At 37.1% G+C, this 14,986-nt stretch overlaps 1 protein-coding gene across 9 annotated transcripts in view; it reads left to right on the top strand.

Moving 5' to 3' along the window:
- The window catches only part of STRBP (spermatid perinuclear RNA binding protein), a 198,700-nt gene that overhangs the window by 122,165 nt on the left and 61,549 nt on the right, over window positions 1–14,986 (top strand). For all 9 annotated transcript variants that reach the window (XR_236501.4, XM_059891235.1, XM_059891236.1 and 6 more), the window contains 5 exon segments: window positions 773–864; window positions 1,376–1,471; window positions 2,690–2,801; window positions 3,477–3,574; window positions 3,770–3,881. Coding sequence is in view for 8 of the 9 variants with exons in the window: in XM_059891235.1 (XP_059747218.1) it covers window positions 773–864; window positions 1,376–1,471; window positions 2,690–2,801; window positions 3,477–3,574; window positions 3,770–3,881 (510 nt within the window). In the remaining variant the exon portion in view is untranslated.

Raw genomic sequence — 14,986 nt, 5'->3', positions numbered from 1 at the left:
AATTTTGCTGCTCCTGGCCATCCAGTCCAACTCTGAAATGTTAAGGCAAGTCAGATAGTTGTACTTCAATAGTATTCTTTGCTGCTTTTTGGGGAAAAAAAGGTATGCAAAACTTGAAATGTATTTCACCATATTTCATATTTTAGTTTTAATAATTTTGGTTTAGAGAAGAAACAGAGAGCTCCATGGTTACACTGGAAGAGTTCTCCTCAGTGGGGTAAAGTTTCTATTAACTCATCTTGTTGGATGAGTTAATTTTGTTGTAAAATAAAATTGCCATGCTCAGTGTATTGTTAGTATATCTCAAATTGATGACCTAAGCCCTAATTTTCCTTAAGAACTGATTAGTGATTAAAATCCCTTCTTCTATAAAGAAAAGTTGTTATTGCTGTTGGTCCCAGATTTCTACTCTTTGTACCTTGTCAAAGGAAAAGTGCTATGTACCTATTTTGTGCCCTGTGATGTTACATACATGCTTAATAAGATCCCAGACTGTATGTAGCAGTGATCATTGATTTGTTTACTGACTGAGCGAATGCCTTTGTGCTCCTGTTGTACTTGGGCGCAGAATGGCTCTATTGATGATTTACCCAAGTAATGATAGTGCACATAATCTAAAAAGAAAGCAACAAAGCCAAAACCTGAAATCTTCTGGGAGTCTTATTAGTTATACTCATATGCTGCTCTTCTTTTTATTTTTATTGTTTGGTAATTTGACAGGAATCCCTTGGTCAAATTGTATCTGTCTCTCTTTATTCCATTTTCCCATTAGAAAAAGTTGCGATGAAAGATCCTCCGGACTTACTGGACAGGCAGAAATGCCTGAACGCCTTGGCGTCTCTTCGACATGCCAAATGGTTTCAGGTTGGCTTTTTGTTATTCTCTTATTGTTACTGTAACCTTTTGCAGGTTTCATTTGGAACACCTGTCACTTAATGGTTTCTGTGTAATATATAAAATGGGGTGCGCTCTACCTCTTAGTGTTATTGTAGGGGTAAATGATTTAATTTAGGTGTAGTGCCTACTATAGCTTCTACTATAGTTAATGATGTTTAATTGTCATATAATCCTTTTGGACTTAGTACTCTGAATTTCAAATGACAGCTTATAAAATGCAAACATGGGTGAGAAAAGCTAAAAATGGAGTTGCCATGAGGCTATAAAACCAATTCTAATAATATACTTCCTTTACTTTAAACTCTGCCTTCCTAAACCATAATTTTACTACTTTTAATAACTTGAGTTTTCGGTTTGCTTGACAACTTATGAAGATTGACCAATTAGTATTCATTTTAAATAACCTGTCCATGATCAGTGTCCTTAAAATGAAGAATGGATTTCAACAGGGATATTGGAATCATTTTGTTTGTTTTAGGCAAGGGCAAATGGATTAAAGTCATGTGTAATTGTCCTCCGCATTCTCCGTGATTTGTGCAACAGAGTCCCCACATGGGCACCATTAAAAGGATGGGTAAGTACTTAAATATGATTAAAAGCAAATTATGAAACTATAGTCAGAGGAAATCCTGTAGAAATTATATGTTACTGTATTCTGAATTAGCTAAGGTGTGCATTTATCTATTTTTGTTCTGGGAAAAAATTATAGAGGTTTTTATATGATTTCTTTTTTATGAATTTAATTTGTATTATACATACATTTATATTTATAAATTTACATTAATTTGTAAAATATGTAAATTTAATAAGTAATATAATATCTTCTAGCCACTAGAGCTTATATATGAAAAATGTCTCTTTTACTTCATCATATTCATATTATAGAGACTGAGATAATTTTTCTGACAAAAGGTTCTTTACCTGTTAAAAGTGAGTGTCTTCCTGCACTTTTACTCTCCACTGATGGTTGATTATTATTGACCTACTGCCTGGAAAAGATGCTTGACTGGCACATTTCTCTTTCAGTGCTGCTTCCATTTAAAATAAAAATTACCTGGTATACCAGTATAAGGTTCCCATATCTTGTTTTCCTTTCTCTTTTGAGTACAGACATTTAAAAATAAGTTCATATTAGTAATTAAAGTTAGGTGAATAGTACAGTTAACCGTAGTTTAAAATGTATGTTGCCAAACTTAATTAATTTGGAAATTATTATGCTTGATCCAGTAAAGAACATTATAAAACAAGTGAAGTTATAAAGGGTTATTTTAGATTAATTTAACAATTATTACTTTGATATTGGCATTATGAACCTTTTAGTTTATTAAATATGGAGATTTGGTCCTTTTTTAATTCCAGTTGTACTACTTGGGGCAGGATGTCTGGAATGAAGTCTTATTATGGTTTGAGTCCATCCTAGGTAAAGTGGGAGATAGGTGGGCTGGGTTTGAACACTGATTATTTATTGGCCATTACTAACCTACATGAAGGCTTGTTAAATCTTTGTTAAGTTAGATGACTGCAGTTTCTTTAGTAATCCTTTCAGGGTAACTGAAAATAAACTTTTTGTAGCAAAAAGTCTTCTGAATATGTACTCTCAAAAAGAGTTGATTTAAGCACTCTGGCTGGGGTAAAACTTGATAATCAAGTGGGAAAAAGTTAATTGGGCCCTAAATGTTAAATGGACTTTAACCTTTTGGCCTCCATTGTAGATAGAAATGTCAGCTCACATTTAACTGGAAACCTTTTAACACTTGGTGCATGTACTAATTTGTAATTTAATATCTTCTAGCCACTAGAGCTTATATGTGAAAAGTCTATAGGTACTTGTAATAGACCTTTGGGCGCTGGGGAGGCCTTGAGACGAGTAATGGAGTGTTTGGCATCTGGAATTCTACTTCCTGGTAAGGGTTTCAAACTCTGGAGGCAGAAGAATCAACAATTTCATTTAAATATAGTTTTCTATTATGTGCTAAGTTTGTCCTCTACACAGGAAAATGATGTGTAGGAGTTGTTTTGCTTTGAATTTTAGCAACTAGAAGTGTCATAAAACTCTCTTTCAATAATTGTAATTTATGTTTTATATATACTAACATAAAAGGTACTAATAAGATATTGTGTCTGCTATGAAGTTGCTTTACCCAGAACTCTGAATTTGAAAATGGTTATGTGAAGTTAAAATGTATGATGTTCATTCTGTTTGCAGTCTGGTGTTTAATTTGGAAAAATTAAATTTGGTCCTTTTTTCCATATATAATCCCTTAAAAGATTTGGGGTGATTCATCATGCTGTTTCTAAATTCTCAGAGTTAAGACCCAATTTTGACCTTAGATATACAAATGACTTCTAGTAAAATAAGGACATTTAAATGCTAACATATTGAAAATAAGTGTCCATTTTACTCCATTTAATTCAGCAGACTTTTAACCTTGTTCTTTTAGGTTTTTTTTTTTTTTTTCCTTTTCTTTTCTTTTTCCTCTCCATTCTTTTCTTTCTCTCTATTTTGTGTTAGTTTACTGAATTCTAAGTTCAGTTCTGAATGGTACTTGTGTTTGTTTTTTTTTTTGCCTTTGCCAAAGGGGGTCCTGGTCTTCATGATCCTTGTGAGCGAGATCCAACAGATGCTCTGAGCTATATGACCATCCAGCAAAAAGAAGATATTACCCACAGTGCACAGGTAGGAGATGGGCCCAATGACTGTGGTCTCTTAGAAAGAATGATATCATGTAATTGATTTAAAAACTTTTTTCTTGCCTTCTGTTGGGGACTTTTGTCATCATAATAATAGCATTTGATGAATGTGTTTTTAGCTAGATGTTCTAAGGGCTTTATGAATGAAAAATTTTAATAAATATAATCTTTTTTTCTTTAGCATGCACTCAGACTATCAGCCTTTGGTCAGATTTATAAAGTGCTGGAGATGGACCCCCTTCCATCTAGTAAGCCTTTTCAGAAATATTCCTGGTCAGTTACTGATAAAGAAGGTGAGTATAAATATTTTGTATTGGGGTGCGTGTGGGCAGTGATGGAGATGGTCGTGAAATGTTTATCTTGTTAGAGCTGAGAGCATTTGAAGTTTTTAACCCAAGTCATATATAAGAGCGTTTACTGCTTTTCTTCATTTTCTTCTGTCTCATCAGTGACATCAACTTGCTTTCATTTGTTCTTTCTAGTGACAAACTCATTTGGCTATTGTTGATCAGATTCCATTACGGCATAGACTTAGGGACGGCACTCTGAGAACCCTTGGTCTGAAGTGAAGAGAAAAGTCACAAGCTAGGGGGAGATGTCAGGGTCACTCATCAGTTTGATGATCTTGTCATGCTTGGAAGTGTTATGTAACCAAGAAAGAGAAAACATATGCATAATATAGGAGAAAAATATATTGGAAAATTCAGAACTGTCTTCCATTTGTTCTAGTCTGTGTGAACTCAGAGTTTCAGCAGAAAGAGCACAGGCTTTAGGGTCAGTATGACCTGGTTCCCCTCACAGTGCCCATGCTCACTAGCTTTAGGCCTTGAACACTTAGTTCATCTCTTGCCTTGTGGGTATTACTCCCACTTTATTAGCTATTGTCAGATTATATGCCCATCTCAGTGCTTGGAAACAGTAGATACGCAAATATGAATCTTCTTATTCTCATTATGCCACAAAAAACCTCCCTCCCTCTTTTCCTCCCTCTCTCTGCTATTATACTAGAAGGTGGGATGTTTAACACCAGTTATTTTTACCTGTGGCATCCCATCTACCACGAATGATACTATTCTAATAATTTTTTGAATGACAAAAATAGTGCAGTGGCCCAATCTGTTTATTAAAAGAACAGAATTCCAGTGTATGTAAACACTTTTCAGGGAGTCTACCAAATCAAAATTATTTCATAATAGTACTAAAACTTTTTTTTTCACCCATTTCTGCTCTTTCATGTGTTTACAGTTTTCTAGAAGCTGCATATGACTTGTGATGGCATCGTCACTCTGATGCTAATGAATTTTTTGTATTAAAATTTTTGTTTTAATTTCTAATATGCTAACTATTGATTGACACTACCCACAAAACAAAGTTCTTTGGGTGCTCAATTTTTTAAGAGGATACAGTGGTCCTGAGACTGAAAAGTATGAGCATCACTGCCTTCTTCTGTAAATTCCTCAGGGGTAAGGAATCCTCCAGAGCTCACCACAGAGCTATTACAAACCAATGCTCAATAAATGTTTGTGGAATGATGGCCATTTTCTTGCAGAGAGTGCTCATTCAGCAGCATTTTTGAAAGAGATTCACATAACCATGTCTCTAGATTTAATGACTGAATAGAAATTTCATATATATTTGTAGATTCTAGAAGGCAATGGCACCCCACTCCAGTACTCTTGCCTAGAAAAATCCCATGGATGGAGGAGCCTGGTAGGCTGCAGTCCATGAGGTCGCTAAGAGTCGGATAAGACTGAGCGACTTCACTTTCACTTTTCACTTTCATGCCTTGGAGAAGGAAATGGCAACCCACTCCAGTGTTCTTGCCTGGAAAATCCCAGGGATGGGGGTGCCCGGTGGGCTGCCATCTATGGGGTCGCACAGAGTCGGACAAGACTGAAGTGACTTAGCAGCAGCAGCAGAGTTAATAATGAAAATTTTTATTTTAGTCACTGAATTCGTAGTAGTTCTTCTGGTTTTGTGTTTTGTCTTTTACTGGATAGTAAAAGTTTATTGTTATGTGACTTAGACTTCTTTTAACTTTTAAGTTAAAGTTCTCAAGAGTTTGGGAACTACTGGTCTGTCAATTTTTAGCTTAAAATAGAACCAGACAGTTGGTGTTTCCATTTGAGTCCTATCAGTTACTACTAGCTGCATGGCTTGGCCGTAAGATGAGGGAGTCAAGGCTGTTGCCTCCAGACAGGAGCTGCATTATTCTTCATGCTTTCATGTTTTTAGCACCTGGCTTTTAAACTTTATTCTTAGAATTCTTGGTGATTTCAATATGCATTTAGATGATTTTTTTCTTTAGAATTCTGACTTCTTAATTCCTTGACATCCTCTCTCACAAATATTTTCTACTTCGTCTCAGGTGTGCATTTTGAGGACATATCCTAGATCTTGTCTTCAGTATGTATACTTGTGCCCTCTCCCTAATTCATTCTCAAAAATCCCACATTGTAACTGCCTCTAGTTGTCATAATGTCTAGTACTTCTGCTCCAATTCTTGATACTCATCATTGATTCTGTTAACTTCTGATAGTGCTTCACCTTCCTCATGTTCTCACTTCTGTCACTTCTCTGCTTATAGTCACGTGGTCTGTCATTATGATCACTCCGTAGCATATACCTTCTTTGTTGATCCTCTCTTCCCAGCAGCTCTGGTTGAAATCCAACTCTTTCCCTATGTCAGACATCATTGAAGAAAAAAATACTTGGACATCTTAACTCTTTTCCCTTTAAGTTTCAGACATTAACCTTAAGTAGACTATTTGTGTTGGCTGGAAATTCTCTTGTAAGTTGTAGAGTTCTCCAATTTTCCTAGACAACTGTTGAACATCTTCTGTCACTTTATACTTTTCTCCCCAGCTCTCCTTCTCAACTGATGACCTTGTTTGTTTGAAGTCCCCTTGCACTTAACTTTCCTTCCCTTGACTGGGAAAAGCCCAGCCTTTCTACTCATTCACTATATCACATCCCCTTTTGCCTATAGATGAACATCATCCAGCAATTCTTTCTTTTCTCATCAGCATGAATTCCTCCTTTTCTGCTGAAACATTCTCATCAGCATAAAAACCTGCTATAATGTCTCTCATTTGAAAAACAAAGCTAAACTCCCCCCTTGATTCTGCAACTTTCTCCAACAGGAAGAAGCTGCTCCCTTTTATAGGAGTATGTTTCTTTTTCCTTTTCCTCACTTTCTTTAAAGCTTATTCCAACCAGACTTTCTTCCTCATCTCTCTGAGTCTCTCCTGTGACCTTTTCAGCAACACTGGACACAGGTGAATACTTTCTCTGCTATAATTAGTTATATATAGAAAAGTATAAGATCAGTTCAGTCTCTCAGTCATGTCATTAAAAAAGTAATTATTTAAAAATTCCATATAATCACCATCCTAGTTAAGAAACAGAACATTGTCAGCTTCTCAGAAACATTTATTTATCCTAACACATCACTTCCCTGCTCCTTAAACTACTGATTTTTTATAATATTTTTGATTTTCTTTAAAGCTTTTCCACTTTTGTATGCTTTCTTAATTTAATTTGCTATTGCCTAGAACTTTATAGAAATAAAATCCTACTGAATTTAATCTTCCGTGACTGGCGTCTTTATGTCCAGTGTTGTTTGGAATACTTTCATGTTACTGCACATAGTCATAGTTCATTTTATACTTATGTAGTGTCCATTATGAATATGCTGTAGCTTAGCCATTGTACTTTGGAAGGACATTAGGCTTCTTTTTATTTTTTGGCAGCCACCCACATTGTTGCTGGGAGCTTACTTATATATGCCTTCTGGAGTATAGATGCAGGAGTTACTGTAGACCAGTATAAGATCTAGGAAGTTGTACACATAGCAATTTATATTCCTACCAGAAGTGTATGAGAGTTCCTGTTGTTTTATATCCTCAACAACATTTGCTATTGTCAGACACTTTTTCTGACATGAAGTACTACTTTTCATTTGACTTCCACGTCATTACTTTGTCATGGATCTTTATACGACTGTACTTTCCTCAGCTGTGTTTGTTTTTTCTTATCTTCCTGATTTCGAATATTAAAGTGTCCTGGGTGCAGACCTCAAACCATTTTTCTTTATTTACACCCATTTAGACTCTTTCAGAGATGTTTCTTGTCTTGAAATACCTTCTATTCACTGCAGATTCCCAAGTTTACGTTTTCACTCTAGACTCCCAGCCCTTGACCTCAGCCCTCCCTATCTGAATCCCTCTCAGTGTTTCCACATGGATGTCTCACAGACACCTCACACTTCAGATGTCCTGTCCTTAATCTCCTTCTCACCTGTTCTTCCCATTGTTATCGCCATCCTAGACGTTGGAAACTACCCATCTCCGTGCTCAGGCCAAAAACCTTCACCCTTGAATCTTCTCTTTCTTTCACCCACATGCACATCATCAGCAAACCTGGCTGTTTTACTTTCAAAGTGTGTCTGGTATTCAGCTCTTTAACTTCTTCACTGGTGCCGTCCTGGCCTAAGTTGCCCTTGTCATCTCTTGCCTTTGTTATTGTCTGTCTGCTGTACCTGGTCTTCCTTGCCTTCCTTATCTGTTCTCAATAAAGCAGCAGTTTTCTTTTTGTTGTTCCCCTTATTATCTATAATTACAAATTCATAAGAAATTGCTAAGATTGTACAGAGATGTCCCATGGAACCTTCACCTGGTTTCTCCCAGTGGTTACATCTTGTGTAACTATAGGAGAATATGGAAACCAAGAAATTGACATTTATACAATGTGGGTATAGGTTTTATGCCACTTTATCACATGTATAGATTTGTGTAAACCCCATGGCAGACAAGACACAGATGATTTGATCACCACAGAGAACTCGTGTATGCGGCCTGTTTAGAGCAATACCACTCCTCTTCCTTCAGCCATCCTAAAGCCTTGGAGTGAAAGTCACTCAGTCGTGTCTGACTCTTTGCAAGTAGGAATGGGTAGCCTTTCCCTTCTTAAGAGGATCTTCCCAACCCAGGGATCGAACCCAGGTCTCCCACATTGCAGGCGGATTCTTTACAAGCTGAGCCACAAGGGAAGCCCTCAAGCCTTGGAAACTACTGATTTTTCTCCATCTCTGTAATTTTGTTACTTCAAGAATTTTATATCAATGAAGTTATCATTATGTGATTTTTTGAGATCCTCATCCCCCTACTTAGCCTGATACTTTTGTGACCCATCCAAGTTGTTGGCACATGTCAATAGTTTATTCCTTTTTACTGTTAAGTAGGATTCTGTGCCACAGATGAACCAGAGTTTGGTTAAGTCATGCACCTATTGTAGGACATTTTGTTTGTCTCTAGTTTTTGACAATTACAAATAAAGATGCTGTGAACAACCTTGTGGGGGTTTTTGTGAGCAGATCATAGAAACACAGATTTTTGTGTGTTAAATTAATCGGCAGTTTTCCTTTGTTGCAGTGTTTTGTTCAATTTTGGCTCTAAGGTTTTACGGGCCTCTTAAAATGAGTTGAGAAGTATCCGTCCTTCTTTTTCTGTTCTTGGAAGAGATTGTGTAATATTGATGTTATTTCTTTCTTAAATATTTGGAAGAATTTATCAGTGAAACCATTTGGGTGTGAGATTTTCTTTGTGGAAAGGTTTTAACTTAAGGATCTAATTTCCTTTATGTGTATCAAGCTATGTTCTTATGAGAGTTTTGGTAAATTGTGTTTTTCTAGGAATTTGTTCATCTAAATTTAAATATAGTTTATAACCACTTGTAAAAGAATGAAACTAGAACACTTTCTAATACCGTACACACAAATAAACTCAAAATGGATTAAAGATCTAAACATAAGACCAGAAACTATAAAACTCCTAGAGGAGAACATAGGCAAAACACTCTCCGACATACATCACAGCAGGATCCTCTATGACCCACCTCCCAGAATATCAGAAATAAAAGCAAAAATAAACAAATGGGACCTAATTAACCTTAAAAGCTTCTGCACATCAAAGGAAACTATCAGCAAGGTGAAAAGACAGCCTTCAGAATGGGAGAAAATAATAGCAAATGAAGCAACTGATAAACAACTAATCTCAAAAATATACAAGCAACTCCTACAGCTCAACTCCAGAAAAATAAATGACCCAATCAAAAAATGGGCCAAAGAACTAAATAGACATTTCTCCAAAGAAGACATACAGATGGCTAACAAACACATGAAAAGATGCTCAACATCACTCATTATCAGAGAAATGCAAATCAAGACCACTATGAGGTACCATCTCACACCAGTCAGAATGGCTGCGATCCAAAAGTCTACAAATAATAAATGCTGGAGAGGGTGTGGAGAAAAGGGAACCCTCTTACACTGTTGGTGGGAATGCAAACTAGTACAGCCACTATGGAGAACAGTGTGGAGATTCCTTAAAAAACTGAAAATAGAACTGCCTTATGATCCAGCAATCCCACTGCTGGGCATACACACTGAGGAAACCAGAAGGGAAAGAGACACATGTACCCCACTGTTCATCGCAGCACTGTTTATAATAGCCAGGACATGGAAGCAACCTAGATGTCCATCAGCAGATGAATGGATAAGAAAGCTGTGGTACATATACACAATGGAGTATTACTCAGCTATTAAAAAGAATACATTTGAATCAGTTCTAATGAGGTGGATGAAACTGGAGCCTATTATACAGAGTGAAGTAAGCCAGAAGGAAAAACACCAATACAGTATACTAACGCATATATATGGAATTTAGAAAGATGATAACAATAACCCTGTGTACGAGACAGCAAAAGAGACACTGATGTATGGAACAGTCTTATGGACTCTGTGGGAGAGGGAGAGGGTGGGAAGATTTGGGAGAATGGCATTGAAACATGTAAAATATCATGTATGAAATGAGATGCCAGTCCAGGTTCGATGCACGATACTGGATGCTTGGGGCTAGTGCACTGGGACGACCCAGAGGGATGGTATGGGGAGGGAGGAGGGAGGAGGGTTCAGGATGGGGAGCACATGTATACCTGTGATGGATTCATTTTGATATTTGGCAAAACTAATAGAATTATGTAAAGTTTAAAAATAAAATTTAAAAAACAACAACAAAAAATAAATATAGTTTATAAAATCCTCTTCTTAGTGTCTGCAATATTGATGTCCTCTTTTATACATTTTTGTACCTTTTTTTCTGATCATTCTCACTACAGATGTATCAGTTTTTAAAAAGAAATCAGCTTTTGAGTTTGTTGATTATCTCCTGGCATATGCTTGTATTTTATTTCATTGCTTTCTGTTCTTATCCTTTATTCTTCCTCACTACGTCCTCTGGGTTTAATTTGCTGTTCTTTTAAGAAAAATTTTGAGGTGAATACATTATTAGTGTTTAGCCTCTTATATTATCATATACACTATTAAGACTGTTTTCCTTTATGCCCAGATTTATGTGCATTGTACTCTTTTTACATTAGTATTTTTATTATCAGTTGGTTAAAACTATTTTTTAATTTTCCCTTGTTACCAGTTTTTTGACACATAAGCCATTTAAATGTCATTGTTTAATTTCCAGACAAATGAAGATTTTTCTAGTTAATCTCTATTTTTGAGCTCACTTATTCTACTGTGATCTGAGAACATGCTTTGTGTGATTCCGTTGCTCCCCACCCCCCATCAAGTTTGGCCTTGGAGTATAAAATGAAGCAGGGCAAAGGCTAAGAATTTGGCCAAGAGAACGCACTGGTCATAACAAACATCCTCTTCCAACAACACAAGAGATGACTCTACACATGGACGTCACCTGATGGTCAACATTGAAATCAGATTGATTATATTCTTTGCAGCAAAAGATGATGAAACTCTATATAGTCAGCGAAAATAAGACTAGGAGCTGACTGTGGCTCAGATCATGAACTCCTTATTGCCAAATTCAGACTTAAATTGAAAAAAGTAGGGAAAACACTAGACCATTCAGGTATGACCTAAATCAAATCCCTTACAACTATACAGTGGAAGTGACAAATAAATTCAAGGGATTAGATCTGATAAAGTACCCGAAGAACTATGGACAGAGGTTTGTGACGTTGTATAGTAGGCAGTGACCAAGACCATCCTCAAGGAAAAGAAATGCAAAAAGGCAAAATGGTTATCTGAGGAGGCCTTGCAAATAGCTGTGGATAGAAGAGAAGCGAAAGGCAAAGGAGAAAAGGAAAGATATACCTATCTGAATGCAGAGTTCCAAAGAATACAAAGGAGAGATAAGAAAGCATTCCTCAGCGATCAATGCAAAGAAATAGAGGAAAACAACAGAATGGGAAAGACTAGAGATCTCGTCAAGAAAATTAGAGATACCAAGGGAACACTTCATACAAAGATGGGCACAAAAAAGGACAGAAATGGTATGGACCCAACAGAAGCAGAAGATATTAAGAAGAGGTAGCAAGAATACACAGAAGAACTATACCAAAAAGATCTTCATGACCCAGATAACTACAGTGGTGTCATCACTCACCTGGAACCAGACATCTTGGAGTATGAAGTCAAGTGGGCCTTAGGATGCATCACTATAAACAAAGCTAGTGGAGGTGATACAATTCCAGTTGAGCTATTTCAAATCCTAAAAGTTGATGCTGTGAAAGTGCTGTACTCAATATGTCAGCAGATCTGGAAAACTCAGCAGTGGTCACAGGACTGGAAAAGGTCAGTTTTTCTTCCAGTCCCAAAGAATGTTCAAACTACTGCACAGTTACACTCATTTCACATACTAGCAAAGTAATGCTCAAAATTCTCCAGCCACGCTTCAACAGTTTGTGAACCATGAGCTTCCAGATGTTCAAGCTGGATTTACAAAAGGCAGAGGAACCAGAGATCAAATTGCCAACATCCATTGAATCATTAAAAAAGAAAGAGAGTTTCTGAAAAACATCTACTTCTGCTTTAATGACTATACCAAAGCCTTTGACTGTGTGGATCACAACAAACTGTGGAAAATTCTTCAAGAGATGGGAATACCAGACCACATTGTCTACCCCCTGAGAAATCTGTATGCAGGTGAGGAAGCAACAGTTAGAACTGGGCATGGAACAACGGACTGGTTCCAAACTGGGAAAGGAATATGTCAAGGCTGTATATTGTCACCCTGCTTATTTAACTTCTGTGCAGAGTACATCATGTGAAATGGCAGGCTGGATGAAGCACAAGTTGGAATCAAGATTGCTGGGGGAAATATTAATAACCTTAGATATGCAGATGACACCACCCTTATGGCAGAAATCAAAGAGGAACTGAAGAGCCTCTTGATGAAAGTGAAAGAGGAGTGTGAAAAAGCTGGCTTAAAATTAAGCATTCAAAAAACTAAGTTCATGGCATCTGGTCCCATCATGTCATGGCAAATAGATGGGGAAACAATGGAAACAGTGAGAGACTTTATTTTTTTGGGCTCCAAAGTCATTGCACATGTTGACTCCAGCTATGAAATTAAAAGACGCTTGCTCCTTGGAAGAAAAGCTGTGACCAACCTAAACAGTATATTAAAAAACAGAGACATTACTTTGCTGACAAAGGTCTGTCTAGTCAAAGCTACGGTTTTTCCAGTAGTCATGTGTGGATGTGAGAGTTGGACTCTAAAGAAAGCTGAGCTTTGAAGAATTGATGCTTTTGAACTGTGGTGTTGGAGAAGACTCTTGAGAGTCCCTTGGACTGCAGGAGATCAAACCATTCAGTCCTAAAGGAAATCAGTCCTAAATATTCATTGGAAGGACTAACGTTGCAGCTGAAATTCCCAATACTTTGGCCACCTGATGTGAAGAACTGACTCACTGGAAAAGACCCTGATGCTGGGAAAGATTGAAGGCAGGAGGAGTAGGGGATGACAGAGGATGAGATGATCGGATGGCATCACCGACTCCATGGACATGAGTTTGAAAAAGCTTTTGGAGTTGGTGATGGACAGGGATGCCTGGCGTGTTGCAGTCCATGGGGTTGCAAGTAGTCGGATACGACTGAGCAACTGAAGTGAACTGAACTTGGTTTTTCTTGAAAGTTAGTTTATGGCTCAGCACATGGTTGGTTTTTATAAATGATTCATACTTTGAAAAAGTGTGTATGGTCTGCAGTTGGTAGAGTCAGAATATTCTTTACATGTTAGGTCACATTTGGTCATGTTGTTTAAATCTTATACATCTGTAGTATAATTTTTTAAAACTTTATTGTCTTAATTATTGAGGTAGGTATGTCAGTTCCCCTCAATTATGGATTGTCTGTTTCCTATTGTAGGTCTTTCAGTTTTTAATTTCTAGAATCTTGGCTTTTCTAGCTTTAGATATTGTGGCAGAAATTCTTCTTGATGTCTTTTCTTTTTGAGAAGTCTGATTGTTCTCTTTAATACAGTTTGTTTCTGAAAGGATGTTTCATCATCAGAGTCTTTTGGGGATCTGTTTCTATTTTCTGCTGATTCTCATGATTTTTGTTAGAATATCTTGTCTTTTCATGTGTTTTTGTTTTGAGTCCTGGAGATGTAAACTGAAAACCTTTTAGAATTCAAAGACTAGAGTAATGATGCCGTCCTTCAGGGAGGATTTATATTTCTTTCTGGGCTAGTGGAATTGGCAATCTGGATCATCCTAATGGAATTGGGCATTCTGGTGATTTGAAGCTGGGCCTCAATCCTTGTGAAATCCAGACTATTTCCACTTCATTTACTTCCCATATATGGCACTGGAGAGTGCTACCCCACAGTGTGGGAAATTCACCAGTCCTTCCTCTTTTGGAGGTCCTTGAAGTTCAGTTTTTGGTCCCTGAGACCTGGGTGCTATTAAAAGGACTCTGTTCAGAATTCACCATTACCTGAAGGGGAGGGATTGTTACAGAGTTTGGAATTGACATGTACACATGGCTATATTTAAAAATAAATAACCAACAAGAATCTATTGTTTAACAAAAAGGTAGAGGACGAGAGAATGATAAATATGAGATGAGATCGGCCACATATTGATAATTCTTGAAGCTAATTGATGGATTCGTGGGAATTTATTATACTACTCTTTACACTTTTGTGAGTGTTTGAAATTTTCCATAATAAAGTTTTTTAAGAAGTGCTCTGTTCAGTTCTTAGTGGCTTCTTCTGGGGGTAGAAGATACCTCCAAAGATAATGTGGCCCCCAGCGCAAGGCTTCCTTCATCTCCTGGACCTTGACTCCATAGTTCATTATTGCACAGAAGCAGATATTTATTCTGCATTTGGTCCAGCTTTTCTAATTACTCTCGTCAGGAAGTCTGTTTCCTTTGACTTACTTTCTCATACTAGAAGTGGAACTTTTGTATTTTCCAAAATTTTGTCTGGTGAGTTAGTGGCAGTTAAGGTTGAGAACTTCTGCTCCTGCTCACTGTCTTCTTTTGCCCCCTTGTTGTTCACGCTACTCCACCACTCAGGCCTTT

The sequence above is a fragment of the Bos taurus genome, chromosome 11 (genome assembly GCF_002263795.3).
Source record: "Bos taurus isolate L1 Dominette 01449 registration number 42190680 breed Hereford chromosome 11, ARS-UCD2.0, whole genome shotgun sequence".
In the NCBI taxonomy this organism is placed as follows: domain Eukaryota; kingdom Metazoa; phylum Chordata; class Mammalia; order Artiodactyla; family Bovidae; genus Bos; species Bos taurus.
Note: the sequence above shows the minus strand (reverse complement) of the source record. Positions and strands in the feature narration are given on the sequence as shown.